The 17,219-nt window shown below is 40.4% G+C and overlaps 1 protein-coding gene across 4 annotated transcripts in view; it reads left to right on the top strand.

Annotated features, from left to right (window-relative positions):
* Positions 1–17,219, top strand: part of DOP1B (DOP1 leucine zipper like protein B) — a 68,322-nt gene that overhangs the window by 11,054 nt on the left and 40,049 nt on the right. For all 4 annotated transcript variants that reach the window (XM_060273580.1, XM_060273579.1, XM_060273581.1 and 1 more), the window contains 11 exons: positions 1,083–1,264; positions 1,801–1,971; positions 3,636–3,825; positions 4,665–4,763; positions 5,327–5,450; positions 7,375–7,484; positions 8,634–8,748; positions 12,710–12,830; positions 13,531–13,650; positions 14,488–14,584; positions 15,583–15,774. In XM_060273580.1, coding sequence (XP_060129563.1) covers positions 1,083–1,264; positions 1,801–1,971; positions 3,636–3,825; positions 4,665–4,763; positions 5,327–5,450; positions 7,375–7,484; positions 8,634–8,748; positions 12,710–12,830; positions 13,531–13,650; positions 14,488–14,584; positions 15,583–15,774 — 1,521 coding nt within the window. The remainder of the gene's footprint in view (positions 1–1,082; positions 1,265–1,800; positions 1,972–3,635; positions 3,826–4,664; positions 4,764–5,326; positions 5,451–7,374; positions 7,485–8,633; positions 8,749–12,709; positions 12,831–13,530; positions 13,651–14,487; positions 14,585–15,582; positions 15,775–17,219) is intronic.

Genomic DNA, 17,219 nt, shown 5'->3' with positions numbered 1-17,219 from the left:
TAGGCTCTGGGGTGATTCGCATCTTGCCAGTCTTAAGAACAAAAAAGGAGATAGAAAACAAAAAAGCTAACTGCACTCCCAACCATATAGCACAGAAAGATTATGTGTGGAATTGATACTGAGAGAGAGATTTGTGGGAAGCACTGTGCTAAGGAAAAATGTGACTAAGACAGTGAGACATACTATGTGGAAAGGCACTTCCCTCATCATGCCAAGTATCAAATCAGCAGTTAACTATCTGTACCAAGTACAGAGCAACAATTAAAAGGTTAAAAGGTAAAGGACCCCTGGACGGTTAAGTCCCGTCAAAGGCGACTATGGGGTTGCGGAGCTCATCTCGCTTTCAGGCCCAGGGAGCCGGCGTTTGTCCACAGACAGCTTTCCGGGTCATGTGGCCAGCATAACTAAACTGCTTCTTGCACAACAGAACACAGTGGCAGATGCCAGAGCACAGGAAACACGGTTTCTCTTCCCACCACAGTGGTACCTATTTATTTACTTTGCACTGGCATGCTTTCGAATTGCTAGGTTGGCAGAAGCTGGGACAGAACGGGAGCTCACCTCATTGAACAGATTCAAACCGCCCACCTTCTGATCGGCAAGCCCAAGAGGCTCAGTGGTTCACACTGCAGCGCTACCCACGTCCCCATAAGTCTGCTAGTAGCAACATGCATACATAATCTGATTTCTGTGCTGTCTCTCCATAGTTAAAACCATGATGAAGGTGGCTTACAGCATGAAAAAAAACCATCATTACAGTATAAAAAGCCATAAACAATAAGTAAAACACCAAAAATACCCAACCAAATTGAAACAATTTCCACATGAGATCTAAAATAAAGGTACAAAACAATTAATATCAGTAATAGCAATAATCCCAGGCCATATGGAAAAGACCAGCAAAGCAGGGAGCAGGTTCTCCAGGACTCGCAGCTAAGATGATCTTTGGCCTCTTCAGCAGCCTCAGCTCTCTGAAGGCTAGTTCTGTTAAGTAGAAGATTACAGTAACGCTTTAGCTAAGTTCATTTGCTGACTAATGTTGATGTAAGTTACAACATTTAATTCCCACCATTATTTTACAGGCTCTTCAAAGTAATTTGAAGTACTCCCTTTTACCAAGACGTCTGATTATTAGCAAGAGGTTATCTCAGTGTTTACATCCAGCGTTGCCCAGTGGAGTGCACCTAAAGGCACTAGAGACCTATGAAATAATATTCAAAATCATTGGGACCAAATGGCTTGCAAAGGACTTGTTTCTATACAGGTAAACCTTCTAATTAAAAAGTAAGACTGGAATTTAATATTAGTGGCCGTGCTTGCAGATAATAGTAAACTCTGGTTTAGCGCTGCAAGGATGAGTTGCAGAAGGGCCTCAAGCTCACGCTTCCCTTCCCCTGAAGTGCGACTGCAAAAAGAAGATTGGAAGCTTGTTTCAGGTGAACTGCAGTTTAATGTCATGTACAAACCCTGAACTGCAGTTAATCTTCACTATTGTTGTTGAAACGAGCCAACTTCATAAAGTGTGGTTTGAGGTTATAACCTGTTTGAACAAATAACTAAGATTAGCCACAGTTTTCCAGGTTTCAGTAGTCACAAAAAGCTGTGGTTAATTTCAAATAGGAACAAATGTTTCTAAACTTCCTCATACCTGCCTCAGGGGAGAAGGAAGTGCACAAGCCCAAGACCCTGTTCAACTCATCCTTGTAATACTAAGCCATAATTTAACATAATGTGTGAATGCAGCCAATGGCTGGCACCCACTCCCCCCTTTTAAATCTCTCTCTCTCTTTCTGTCACCAGCTCAGGCTTGTTTCCATTGCTGGCAAATGCAGCAATGTCGGTGAGGCCTGTTCTTCTTGGCCTGTATGAGAAATACTTTATCCCACTACAGAAGTGCCTCCTGCCAAGTCTTCAAGCCTTCTTAATTGGACTCCTGCCCGGTTTGGAGGAAGGGTCAGAAATCTATGACAGGTTGGTATCACTTGCTCTTACGATAAATGTCATTGCATTTTAAAAACTATTCAGTAGAAACCCCCCACTTCCAAGAGTTGCTCATCTGTGTCGTATGGGGTCTGTGGAAAGGCTCTTGGTGGGGTCAGAGAAGACAAGCTACTGAAAGAAACAGGAAGGGCAGAGCTGTAAGGATTTAGAGTTAAGACGTTCTGTTTGTATTTGGCAAGGGCCACAGGACAACTTGAGCAGGAAGTGCCTGTGGCTGCAGAATCATAAGTGCAAACAAGCAGGTTCTTTTGGGTACAAATGCAAATGTGGCTGTGCCAAAAGGCACCTGGAAGCAGCAGGAAAAACTCCCTTCTGCTTAACATTTACAAGCTCTGTCAATGGAATTTAGAGAAAGCCTTGTCTGTTTTCAGAATCTTATGGAAACATTTGCTTGAGCTTTGACTAAAGCTCCTCTAAACTTACCCTAAGCATTTGTGTTTTTTTCTTACAGTCTTATAACAGTGTAAAGTATGTCAGTGTTGTCTATTGTAGACAGGAGTGTGTGTGTGGGGGGGGGGTGAAACATAGAGACTTAAGGCCTCTAACAAGATTATGACTGGTATGAGATTTGGAACATCAGTGATGCAGAACTGATGCAGTGTAGTTGAGAGTCTTGTCAGCCATCAAATCTATATCTACCGGTACTACATGTATTATTTAGTTATGCACATAATTTGTGGGGGTGGTTAAGCTCTGAGGGTGTGGGCTTCCTTTCTCTGATTTTGCAGATTCATAGTATACATTAATCCAGTTATGTAGACAACTGAACTACAGTATCATAAATGATTTTCAAATATTAAAGCCTTCTCAGACACCAGATCTTCACCAAAATCCACAAAAGGCAGATGAATGGGATACCATTAGTATTACTTAACCTTCCAAGATGTTTCATTGCCACCACATGTTGGTACTCCCCCCCCCCCAAAAAAAGGGCAGGTCTTCACAAGAATCTGTATTTGAAGGAGAAGAAACAAAGGTGGGAAGTTTCCATCCTGTTCTTATCAGCACTTCCTGAGGTGATTACTTCTTTCCGATCAAGAGATTCTGTCCACTTAATTTATTCAGATTGTGAGCAATCATTGGGTGACTTGTACATTAAGTCTTGCCCATTAGTGATGTGACTTGGCGGGGAGAAGAGATCTAAAACAGATGGCCATAAGTAGCCCCTTATTATATTGAAATTCTGACAGCGTTAAATAATTAGTAGCCAAAGGGTGAACTTTTTTTAATCTAAGTTGTTCGATTGAAGGCATGGTCCCATGATCCTTTGAGTCACAATTGCTGAAATGGGTAGGGTTGACTAGAGTAGGAACTTCCTTCAGCACAACCCTAGAATCATTTCTCCAAATTCTTCCGTAACATCAGTTCCCGATTTTGAGTACCTGTGATGTACATGAGTGGCAATGCTAATTTACTATAGAAAGAGCAGGCCTAGACTTGGTATCACTCGTGACAGAGTGACAAATTATGTGCAAATGTGAATGCAGTGACAGTCCCAAATTGGAGTGAGTTTGATCTTTTCTAGATTAACCTGTGGTTTTTGTTTTGTTTTGTTTTTTAAAAAAGAATGGTCATTTGATGGAAGTCTTATAGAAACTTCCCTTTTTCATTTCCACTTCTTTTTGTTTTAACAGGACAGATGCTTTACTTGTGAAGTTGTCTCTAGTAATTGGCAAAGAAGTGTTTTATTCAGCATTATGGGGGAGTGTCCTGGTTAGTCCTTCCGTAAGACTGCCTGCCTCCCTTTTTGTTGTTAGTCATATCAACAGAGACTTATCTGGAAAACAGCAGAAGTATATGCTGGGAACTGATGCTAAGCTCATGGTAGGTTACACAACTGGTAATGTGTGTTCTTTGTATGTCTTTCTAAACAAATAAGTCTAGAAGTATGGGCAAACTGCAAATTTAATCATACACTCATGAAGGTGATACATAGAGCCATCTTTGGATGTCCTTTCTCAGATCATTTGCTCTGGCTAAGTGTTGATCAACAGCAACGAATCTAAGAATAATGGGGACCATGTGAAATCTCCCCAAAATTGACTGCTTTGGAAAAGAGGCTTTTGATATGCACTAGCAGAACCTTGAACTGAAGACTGCACTGAATACCTGTTTGGAGGAACACACCTTTTGCTGAAGGCAACCACAGAGACTTGAGTCCTGAAAAATAAGAAAGCTACATTAGTTAGATGAAATGCATGTTTGATCGAAAGCTGGTCCTAGTTCTGTCTACGAAGGAGATGCGGAGAGCCATGATTGCTCTGTCATCTCCGCAGAAGAGAGAAGCGAAAAGGGGGATCAAGGAAGGGGGAAGCAGGAAGTGAGGTCAGCAGTCCTAAAAGTCTAAAGAAAATCACTACAATTTAGGTGGAAAGAAAGTCTTGGAAGCATGGGGGTTACTCCCTCTTGCCTACTTCATCCCCATGCAGACCCCACCAGCCTTACTGCATCCCAACACTTCCAACCACTTCCCATTCCCTTTGCCCCAAGGGAAGCTTGGGGAGAGGGGAAAATGAGCAGTACTTCATTCTCTCAGCCCACACAGAGCACCCCACCTCCCTCCACATGAGGCTTGTGCCTCCATCATGCCCTCCACTACTGGGCATATTCCTTGGCAGCAGAGGGGTGTATTCATCAAATGTAATTCTGTTCTTTTGTTACAGGTCAAAGCCTTTTGTGTGTCAATGCTGGATTCAAATGTTCTTGTTCAAAGGAACACTTTGGAAGTGGTTCTCTTCTTCTTCCCATTTTATTCATCTTTGGTAAGGAAAAGACTTAACTTTTTGTGGTTCAACTCTAAAGCTCGCTACACCGACAGACAAGTGCAAGGGAAAACTGCCTAGGCTTCGTACATTTTTCTGTACATGCAAGTGGTGCCTTGGTTTACAGTTGGGTTTATTTTTAAGTTCTCTCCCAACCACCCCAAAAATCAAACAAACCATTGGTCTCTGTGTAAGTATTCTGAAGATGTTTCAAGGAGGGGCAGCTCTGTGCAAAATTCTGGTTCTCTAAGGAGTTCACTGCCATTTCTACCACCAAAACAACATCCTGCTTTAGTAACTGCAGTTTCTTAGCCAGCCTCAAGGGACATTTAATGCAGATTGCATTGCAATAAATTAATTTTTGAAATTGCCATTATCAGAACTACTATGGTTAGGCTGTCTTGGTCCTGATAGACATGGACAGATTGCAGCATTAAAGTGAAAGGAGTTTTATGTTGCTAATTTTTTTATTGCCACAGTGCAGTGGCTTTGTTGGTTTCTGCATTTCCTGGTTTTTGTTTGAGGAAACTCACCTATAACTGACTTGTCTGTTCTTTGTTTAGGATCCCAGTGAAAGTGCTGTCACACTATCTAGGTCTGATATAGTCCACCTTCTCTCAGCATCTGCCCAAACTCTCTTAAGAAGAGATATGTCACTTAACAGAAGGTTATATGCATGGCTACTAGGTACTGTACAAATTATAGCCACATTATCTTTGTGTGTATTTTTGCTATTGGTGTTCAAATAACTTTAGTGCACACTCTTGAAATAGAATGTTTAAAAACTCCAGGTTTCATCTTTATTAATGGGCCATCTACAGCAGAATACCAGTTTTTTACATCATTTTTGTCCTAGAATATTCAGGAAGTATACAGACGTCCCCAAACACTGTACAGTATTATATGCATCTTTGCTGGAATTGCCTTACACAACTACAGCTGCAGTCCTAACCCCACTTCCCTGAAAGTAGGCCACACTGAATGCAATAGGACATACTTCTGAGTAGACAGGGTTATGATTATACTGTATGTAGAGAAGTGCCCTTTGTGTTACCTTGCATATGATTTTGTGTACACAAGCATTTTCCCAATGGAAGGTGAGGACCACAGAAGTATCACTTAGACCAGGGGTAGCCAACATGCCCCCAGATCACCTGTGGCCAAGCTGGCTGAGGCTGATGAGAACTGTAGCACAACAACATCTGGAGGGTACCACATTGGCTACCACAGCCTTTGTCTTTGAAAAATTGCACCCCTTATTGTCATACATTGCTTACTCAGTGATTTAATTGATAGCTTGCTTTCTCAGTGATTCTTTTGGGAGCTCATCAGGAGTTCCAAGTAGAAAGTTTAAATTAATAGAAGCCTTCGTGTCCACTGTATTATGAACTATTTTGTGAAACAGAAATCAATACTAAGCCGGGCAGTTGATTATTCACTTTGTAAATATGGTGGGATTTACTTACCAGGTAAATGCCATGGTTCAGTAGTAGAGGACATGCTTTGTATGCAAAAAGTCCCTGGTTTAATCCTTGGCATCTTCCGATAGAGCTGAGAAACAAATGCTTTTGTCTGAAACCCTAGGGATCTGTGGCCAGGTAGTGGAGATCATACTGAACTGGATAGAGTGAGTGATCTGGCTGTGTATAAGTCAGATTCCTACCTCCAGATCACTATTTTACATCTATACTAGATATTGCTTATGTGTGAGGAAAAAATGTATCCAACTTCATGTCAGATTTTAATGGCACGAGCAGAAATCTGACATCCTGTTTATTACATTTTATTTATTCAACCAGTCTGTTTAACACCGTAGTCTAGTAAAGGTGCACAATAAGGTCACAAAAAAAGATACAATGGAGATGAAATCAGGTTAAAAGAAATTGGAAAAGGGTACTGCCAAAATAAGGCACTAGGTGTTCAACAACCAGCAGGCCTGTCTGAACTCAGCTGGAAGAGAGATCCAGAGAACTGGGCTCACAGTGCTGGATACACAGCTCCTGCTGGTCTCAATATAACTCACAGGAAGCTAGCATGCATGTATTGTATCTATAGTAGTAGGTCATATTATGGGCTTCCACCACCTACAGTATTGAACGTAACATGTACAGTGGTGCCTCACTAGACGAATTTAATTCGTTCCACGGGTCTATTCTTATAATGAAAAATTTGTCTAGTGAATCCCATAGGAATGCATTGATTTTTTTTTTAAAAAAAATTCCCATAGGAACGCATTAATTGAATTTCAATGCATTCCTATGGGAAACCGCGATTCGCTAGACGAATTTTTCGTAAAACGAATTTGTCTAGCGAGGCAACCTCCGCTAGAAAAATCCTTTCTTTAAGCGAAAATTTTGTCTTACAGGGCGTTTGTTAAGCGAGGCACCACTGTATGTGACTCTACAAAAGACCAAAAAATGGGTCCTGCTGTCAAATTCAGCAAAATCCCCTGATTCCACACTGATGGCTCAAGTGCTATTAACGTCAGAAGGGAAAAGCAGTTCAACCTTTTGTCATAGTTGTTTGTGCCATTGATTTAAAAGTATATTATATTGCATTCGTTATAATATTTAATCCACTTTCATATTTTCTTTATTTATAATGTTCTCAGGTTCTGATATCAAGGGAGGTACTTTCCTACCAGATCCGTCTATTTCTATGTCCTTAGAGGACCATGCCTTCTACTTTTTTGGGAAATATTCCAAAGATCTTTTAGTTGAGGTGCGTAATATTCCTTAAAGAATGTAACATACATTATAATAAATTCCCTTAAAGATACATTCCTTGTTGCCTAATCACCCATGTGCAAGCTCAGCAGCTCATAGGATCACACATGGGAATTTTGGTGGTAGCATCCGATCCCAGTCTCAGTGTGTAGGTACAGCAGGAGGAAGTGGCACAGCCATGTCAGCAACTGCATTTCATTGCTGACATCATTCAACTGTCTCTACATAGTTATGCTTCTGTTTTGTAGCTCTGAGTGCGAGGAGGAAGCCGGTCAAAATACTAGAACTGCAGAAAAATCAACATATCCCTTCAATTCATAGAGTCATAGAATTGGAAGGGACCTGGAAGGTCATCTAGTCCAACCCCCTGCAATGCAGCTTAAAAACCTCCAATGAAAGAAGAGCCCACCAGCTCTTGTGGGAGTCTGCTTCACTGCTGAACAGAAAGTTCTGTCTGATGTTTAGTTTGAATCTTCTTTCTTGTAACTTGAACCCATTGATTTGGGTCCTTGCCTCTGGAGCAGGAGAAAGCAAGCTTTCTCCTTCTTCCATGTAACAGCCCTTTAGATATTTGGAGATGACTACGGTATCATATCTTTTCCCAGTCTTCTCTTAGCCAGATTAAACATACCCAACTCCCTCAAACATTCCTCATCAGGTTTGGTTTCCAGATCCTTTATAATCTTGCTTGCCCACTGCACACGTTACAGCTTGTTAATATCCTTCTTAAGTTATGATGCCCAGAACTGAACACAGTATTTCATATGTGGTCTGACCAAGGCAGTACAGAGCGGTACTGGACACTATACTTCTGTTGGTGCTGATCCCTCGTTCTAAAGGCAATGTGGGGGAATTGTCTGCTGTGAGTAGGAGGTAGTCCCCTGTCCATGCCAAACCACATTCTACTTTAGCTGCTGCAGCACAAGCCACTATGTCTTCTCTGCAGTTACAGGAGAACAACAATGTTAGGTTGTAAAAGAGGAATTCTGAAAATGGCTTTGGAATCTGGTGTCAGTTTCCACCACCCCTTCTTTTTAATCGGGGTTTGGCTATGTTTTGAGATCTTTCAAGCAGTAAGATTAGAGTAAGTGACAATGTTAATGCTATTTTTGCTTCCAAATTCAACATTTGATTGTTTTAACAGGCGTTGATTGAAATACTGCATCAAAATTTTGCAGAATCTGACTTGGAGGAACAGCATCATGCATATTTGAGACCGTTCCGCATTCTCATAAGCCTACTTGACAAACCTGAAATAGGTAAGAAGGAAGTCTCTCAAGAGAACTAATACAAAAATATGCTTGACTACGGTATATTTGTTTTCCATTTGTTCTAGGTTTGTGCCTTTAGCAAGCATCTGACGTGGGATGACAAATCATTGTTAAAGAAGAAAGTTAAAGACACTGTCACAGCTAAAACAAACCATAGCCAACAACAAACCCTGACTTCAGATTGTTGTTTGTTGGTTATAAACAAACCATACCAATTAATAAACTATGGGTTAACATTACATGTGAACAGGCCAATAGATGGCTAAGCAAAACAAAGGACAAACTTTACACCTTCTTTGCCAATAGGTAGCAGGATGTCTTCTCTTATCGTGATGAGTCCCAATAAGGCTTGTGCCCAGATCATTAGTCATGGTTCTTCAGTATGCCTCCAGGGTATGCAGGAAACACACTATGAACAGACCTTTGTTTTGTCCATATCAGCTTTATGGCCATAGCTTCATATTTGTTTTTAAAACAATCTTGTCTCTAGATTATGTTCTGAATGGCTGTCAACCTTGGCTGCTTGAGTAGCTCTTGTAGATTTCTATTGTGGAAATAACATTTCTATTCCTAAATGATTACAAGTACGGTAACTGCCAAACTAATGTTGCATTTTCAGGGTCTCTTATGGCTTAACTGTAAGATGTTCTGCAATCCTGCTTTTTCCTTTTCTCTAATGAAATAAGGAAGTATATTCCATTGGTATGAACATGCTACTGCTACTTCTTTTTTAAAAGCCAGACATATAATAGAAAAATAATACCATTATTTCATACATCTGTGCAATATTTTAATATAAGAGAACCTGTGGCATTATTTCTATCCTTTTGAAATATTGCTTGAAATTGGTGTATAGCCTCTAGCAAGCTAGATCTTCTCTCAAAGTATATTTTGAGGAAACCTAGTGCAGATATAATGAAGCACTGGCCCTTCTGCTTTCAAAGGAATGGGTTGTATCTGTTGTTTGTTCTGCTCAGAGTAGACCCGTTGAAATTACTGTAATGAACATGACTTACTTGGCAGCATCTATTCTTTGAAACTCCCTGCTTATTGACATCAACCTTGGATGTTCTCTTTTCAGTGCCTGCTTAAAACATTTTTGTTCAGATAACAAATCTGTGGTAAGGGGAAAGGCCACAATAGTAGCTCAAAATAAATGGTGTATAATATGAATAGTTGCAGTTATTGGGGGGGGGGGCAATACATATATTTCTATGTACTTACAGTGGGTCTTGCTGAAGTACAACTTCAAATGAAGAATATAAAGTTGAAGAAAAGCTCCTGAAACATAGTTGTATTAGTTTGTTGCAACAAAAACAATGATACGTTGCTTTAAGGGCTGAAATGCATTCTAAGCACCCCCAGTATACCTGAAGGAGCATCTCCACCCCCATCGTTCTGCCCGGACACTGAGGTCCAGCGCCAAGGGCCTTCTGGTGGTTCCCTCACTGCGAGAAGCCAAGTTACAGGGAACCAGGCAGAGGGCCTTTTCAGTAGTGGCACCCGCCCTGTGGAACACCCTCCCACCAGATGTCAAAGAGAAAAACAACTATCGACTTCCGGTTTGTCGCCCGATCTGGCCGGCGGGGTTTGTCTCGAGCTCCGAGACAGCCCGGCTTCGCTGAGGGGGGGGGAAGGCTGCGAAAGCGCCGCAGCGCCCCAAAAGAGTTCCAGATCGAGAGTTCTGGAAACAAAGCTCCGGCGGTGCCCCATTTTTTAGCGATTCCCCGATCCTCTGGTGAGCTCTAATAAGAGTCCCAGAGAGAAAGGGTTGCAGTCGCGGGGGCCATTTTGGAGAACAGCGTTACCTCAGCGAAGTGAAGCTTCGAGTCCGGTGGTGGTGAGCGGCAGATTCTTCTAAATTTTTGATTTGGAAAAACCCGTGAGTAAAGTTTGAATATATAATATTGGACTGTAATTCGGTAACGGGAGTAAGGGGAAAAGAACGGAAGTCACCTTCTCCCACTGATTGATGCAAGAAGCAGTGCAATTGAAATGACGACCAGTCTCAGCGAAAAGCAGCTTATTATATGAACTCCTTCAGAGACTAAATTTAAAGAATTACCTCCGGTGGCAGGGTGAAGGAGAGAGACTTATTTTAAAGCTGATATCCCCTGCACCTTAGGAAAGGGAGAGCTTCTCCCTGCCCTGAAATCGGCAGCCCGGAGAGGACGGTAAGCTGATTGTGAAGATGGATGTCAATAAGGATTTGATACTTAAAAACTTGTTGATTGAATGTTTGAAACAAATTTAAAGTTGAAGTTAGATACTACGGACAATACACAGTTTCCAGTTTGGATTTTGCAATAATATATCTCTTTTGTAAACACCCCCTGGCTCTCAAGCCTTGCGCCATCCTCAGCAAGCTGGAACAATGGCAACAAAAGACTGCACATCTGCGTTCAAGGACAGAGTGATAAAACTCTTATGGGAATTTAGAATAGAAACGTACAAGACTCAGCAACAATTGTTGGAAATAAATCAAGATCTACAGGAGCTCAGAGAACGGGACTTACCAGAGGAAAAGGAGCAAGATTTGCAAAAAGAGGACTTGATTAAAGAAGGAACACAAGAATTACAGGAAAAGGTTTCAACCGAAAAAAAGGCACAAGACGACGAGTGGCCGTATGAACTGAGCGATGGGAAAAAGGAAAATTTAAAGAACAAAGATGGATCACAGGAGTCAATAATGCAAGAGCTACAGGAGAGACAGAACACCCATGAGAAAAATGGCCAGCAAAGAAGAAAAGAAGACTGGGGAGGGGGAGACAGAGGGGGTTGGTTTTTGAAACAGGTTAGGAAGGGGGTGGGTTGAAGGAAGACTGAATATCAATTATTGAGGACAGATAAAAAGGACTGACAACTGGACTGACGACTTTGGAACTTACTGGACTGGAAGGGAAAGGCCGTGATCGGGGCGGGGAGGGGGGAAATCATGATTTTTAATTTGTGCAAATAAGAATAATAAAGAGGAGCTTTGGAGGATAAAAAATAGGCAGGTCAAAAATAAAAGTAACGAGCAGATTTGTTTATGAAAAAGATTTAGAAAGATCAAGCTAGTTTGATTAAAGAGGACTTAAAAAGTGGGACAGTTTTTTTATAATATAAGGTTAATTTTTTTTGTAGAAATAGAATGGGAATAAGAATAAGAATACTGTTAAATAAGAATCGAAAATGGAAATCGGGATAGGGGGGAGGTTGGGGAAGTCATTTTTCTTTCATTTTTCCTTTTTTTCTTCTTTCTTTTGTTTTTCTTTTTTCTGTTTGGAAATTGGCTGGACGGATGCCCCCCTCTTCGTTCCCTCTCTTGGAGTCTCCCGGTGGCAGGGGGGGATTCTGGGGGGGGAGGGAGGGGTGGGGGAAGAAACCCAGCCATAAAAGGAAACACTGCCGGCTGCCTGCCTTTCGGGGGTCCCTCTGGTGGGAGAAGAGGGCCTTGGGAGGGTGGGTGGAAGCCAGTGGTAAACATGTAATGTAGTATCTTTTGTTTTTGTTTTTGTTTTGTATAAAATCAATAAAATATATATAAAAAAGAGAAAAACAACTATCAGACTTTTAGAAGACACCTGAAGGCAGCCCTGTTTAGGGAGGCTTTTAATGTTTAACAGACCATTGTATTTGAATATTTTGTTGGAAGCTGCCCAGAGTGGCGGGGTATAAATATTATTATTATTGTTGTTATTATTAGCTGAAGCCTACTTCATCTGATGACCTGAGACCGGTACAGTACTCGGCTTCTCGCTAAGAATATTAAGGTTCTAGGAAACCATTTCTGATCATATTGTTGGTTCTTGATCATTCCAGTGAAAATGGAACAGGGCTTGACAATTATCTACCTAATTTGTTGAGCCGCTAAGAGGTTGGGTTTCTATTTCCTCCTCTTCTATTCTGAAATAGAATATTGCCACTCATTATCATCAGACTTCATTGTATTTTTCTTTTGTTGAAGGACCACCAGTTGTTGCGGATTTGTTTCTTGAAGTGATCAGAGCATTCTATTCTTATTGCAAGGCTACACTGGGTTCTGATCTTAAACTTAGTTACAGTCAAACAGGAAATGTCCTTACAAGGTATGCTTTGGTCTTTCTTTTTCTTTGTTTTGCTCTGACATTAATCAGGTGTCTGAAAAACACTGCTAGGATTTGATTTATCTTTCCCCGAACCCCTGCTAGTTTCCTGCTGACCATGACTATTGTGTTGTTGCATTTGAGTGCCCAAATTAGCATTTCCTTGAAAGTAAATTTCATTGAAATTGAGCATTGAACTAGAATAGTTAGACACACTTAATATGTTGATCATTTTTTTTATAAGTAGTGGTGAGTGAGCACCCCTGCACTCAGTTTAGAATGAGCACACTGCAAGCAAGTTGTAATTAAGGGTTTGGTTTTATTTGAGTCTGCATCAAGCTTGGCCTTATTCTGAGCTGAGGCCTCTCAACTCTCTTGATGATGACATGGGGGGAAATGGCTACAGGGCCCCTTGTAGGATTATCAGCTGCAACAGTCAATTGGAAATGTAGGGTCCATTGATGCTGGTAGTCCAGTAGGGCTTTTGGTGCCATGGGAACTGCAGTACACAACCCATCTTGTGGCCAGGATGCTGTCAGAAGCATATGCAGCAGAAATCAACAACAGCCAATGAGACATAGTTCCCATTACCCTGCTAGATTTCATATTTTGCAATATATATTTGTTCTTTGACTTCTGTGCTTAATACTTCAGAATGCTTACTGCTGAATATTTACATTTGTTTGACTCTTGCTGTTTTTAGTGCAATCAAAGAAAACAAGAATGCATCTGAGATAGTTAAAACAGCTAATCTGCTGATCACATCCTTAAGCACGGATTTTCTCTGGGATTATATGACCAGATGTTTCGAAGACTGCTTCAGGTAGCTTATATATATATATATATATATATATAGGCCTATATATTATGCTGTTGGAGTTAATCTAAGAGTTGGAGTTAATCCGCTCCTTCTTCTTGACCTACTGTGTGTTGTATGTATTTCCTATGAAGTTTTATTGTTGTACACCACTGTAATACATTTTCTGAAAATCATTATAGAAATCTTTCAATAGCCATACATTTAAGTACAGTAAGTAAGTAAATGGCTGAGAGAATGGTAGGAGAACAAATTTGAATTAAATGAGTAGGATACTTAAAAAATATACATGGATATAGCCTTATGAACCTGTTGGACAACTCAGTTGAACGTTTTGTTTGAATCTTAGTTCTATTTGTTTATTTCATATAGTTTATGAATTGCTTCCTATGAAATTTCTATATTTAACAATAAAAGCATAACTTGGTAGTTTATAAACAGTAGTTTTCATAATATGCAGGTTTTAAAAATCTTGTTTTGTTTGCTAACTTTTTATCTTATTAAAGGGAGTCAAGTTAACTCATCCTTGATCCTTAAATGTATATGTATTTTCATGTCTAGGGATACAAGATCCTGGCCATTGATATAATGTATAAAACTTAGGGATAATATGCTGCTGCAGCATTCACATAATTTAGTAGATACAGTATATATTAGGGAAGCCTTCATCTACTGCTTTCTTTACCATCCTCCTCAATGCTTGAGCTTTATTACATTTCAGCCATAAATATAAAAACATTTATTAGCTGCATTTCTACCAAAAGTAGCAAGCAACAGAAAACAATCAATGCAGTTCAATTTCTAAAAAGTTTCTCAAAACCACGCTTTCCCTTTCAATTGTAGAAATAAATCTACGCAGACACAACTTATGACGAGGAATGTTGCAACCGTTTCAGAACTCTGCACTCTACTGATATTTCTTCTAGATGTAATACCATTAGTAAGTCAATTTCCATGTGTATCCCTTTTTGGGATAAAAATGTATATACATTTTTAATTGCCAAATATCTGCTGGTGCATGGACACATTTGTCATTTGTAAAGTGTTTTTTGCATACTAGGGCATTGGTCTTGTCTTTTATGATTTGCTCAACTTTTATGACTTAAGTTTCACACATCTATTAAAGAGCTGTGGAATGATAGATTTTGTTCAACTTTTTGTACATTTATGGGCAGCTTTTGTGCCCTAGGGGGACCCAGGTGGCGCTGTGGGTTAAACCACTGAGCCTAGGGCTTGCTGATCAGAAGGTCGGCGGTTCGAATCCCTGTGACGGGGTGAGCTCCCGTTGCTTGGTCCCAGCTCCTGCCAACCTAGCAGTTCGAAAGCACGTCAAAGTGCAAGTAGATAAATAGGAACCGCTACAGCGGGAAGGTAAACGACGTTTCCGTGTGCTGCTCTGGTTTGCCAGAAGCGGCTTTGTCATGCTGGCCACATGACCTGGAAGCTGTACGCCGGCTCCCTCGGCCAATAATGCGAGATGAGCGCGCAACCCCAGAGTCGGTCACGACTGGACCTAATGGTCAGGGGTCCCTTTACCTTTACCTTTACCTTTGTGCCCTAGAAGAAAACAAAAGATTGATAAATCTGCAAACTTGTTTTTACAACCTCATTTAATATTAGATAACTATGTGTGTGCTGTGTTCTTTAGCTGTTCTTTGGGTTAAAGTAAAGTGACTTCTCTAGGATGCCTGATTTAATATAACCTGCCATTCTTCAACAAGCCCCAAAATGTTAGCAACATGACTAAAAGCAGTTGTTTTAAAAAAAATGTTGTTGTTTTTTTTAAAAAAATTAACATAATAAATAAGATTAGAATAAAGATGTAATTGATTGCATGTATATACGTAAAACTTAGTAAGCAAGAAGAACTGATTTCTAAATTAAATGTATGTCAAAGATTTAAGAGATTTGCTTATTTGAAATGTCTTGTTTTTATAGGAACTTTATTCCGAAGTGCAGTCTCTCTATCTGCCACAGATGCTCTGCTGTATAGTGCAATCTCTCCTGGAAAACATGGAAACACTAAGTTTACCAGAGCTCACTCATGCCTTAAGGACATGCTTCAAAGTACTTAGCAAAGTGCAGATGCCCCCTGCCTACCTAGGTACTGATACAGGAAGCTCAGACACTGTAGGTATTAAGAGATGAGTTTATGTCTATAATACATTTTGTGAATGGATTAATCAGATTGTTAATGTGGTCATTCATTTTGCTGTACTGTAGTTCTTATGCTGTAATGGGACACTTCGCCTCCCCACCCCCCCACCCCCACCATCCTAAGTATTAAACTGGGTATCAGTACAGTGGTGCCTCGACTTACAAATTAAATCCATTCCGAAGGCACCTTCGTAAGTCGAAAAATTCGTAAGTCGAAAAACGCCATTGGAAATGTGATTTCCCATAGGAATACATTGAAAACGGAAAAATGTGTAAGTCGAAGCAACCCTATCTAAAACCACCGCGGTTTTTTCCTGGATGTCGATACATTTTTAAGCGTGCGGCCATTACCCCCATTCGTAAGTCGAAAAATTCGGTTGTCAAGTCGTTCGTAAGTTGAAAAAAATTGTAAGTCGAATCCCATAGGAATGCATTAGGAGAAAAATTCGTAAGTCGAAGCAACCCTTTCTAAAAATTCATAAGTAGAAAAAATCCTATCTAATCCGCATCCAAGATGGCGGACGGAGCTCCGTTCGTAAGTAGAAACATTCGTAAGTCGAGGTACCACTGTACTATGTTTCTTGCAAATAACACAAATACAGTAGTCAGTTTGACTTGTCATGTCAAGAGTCTGATGCTTATGGTGGCTTTCTGCACTTGGCCCAAAAGGCTGAATATTCAGTCTCATACATGATGAGAGGTGTAGGTGCTTCAGTACATTATTTTGCTATAGTAATATTAATATTGGAATAACTTATCATCCAGTTACAAATATCCACTTCTCAGGGAAGGTAGTGGAGAGTTTGACTTTTACAGGGAGCAACCTTGCTCCTGCTTCTAGATCTCTTGTGGCTTTCAGTACCATGGACAGTGATTTGCTCCTGGACCAGCTCCATGGGATGGGGATTGGGGACACTGTGTTACAGTGATTCTGGTCCTATCTATCTACAGGACCAAGTCCAGAAAGTTGTATTAGGAGAGTGCTTTTTTTTTGCCCCCTGGTGGTTACACTAAGGGATGCTGCAGGGCACTATTTTATCTCAAATGGTATTTCATATTGATGTGAAGCTGCTGGGAACATTCATGAGGGCAGAATGGCATCAGTACGCTGAAACTCTGCTCTATTTCTCCATTCTCTGAATTTGTGTAATACTTAAAGCAGAATATGTATGCCTTTGCATTTGAATAGCACAGGGATAGTTCCAGACAAATATAAATCCCCACTGTTCTCTACCAGATTTGTGTCTTTGTTTCATGTAAGGCAGTGTTCCACCCCACATCTGTTTATTTACTTATAAAAATATTTCTATGCCTATAAATAGCAAAGTGGTTCACAACAACAGTACATAAGGCCATACAATAAAAACCATATGCAGTCATACCTCGGTTTAAGTATGCTTCAGTTTGAGTACTTTCAG

This window comes from Zootoca vivipara, chromosome 4, assembly GCF_963506605.1.
Source record: "Zootoca vivipara chromosome 4, rZooViv1.1, whole genome shotgun sequence".
Classification (NCBI taxonomy): domain Eukaryota; kingdom Metazoa; phylum Chordata; class Lepidosauria; order Squamata; family Lacertidae; genus Zootoca; species Zootoca vivipara.
The sequence above is the reverse complement of the archived record's forward strand: the minus strand, read 5'-3'. Positions and strand labels throughout refer to the sequence as shown.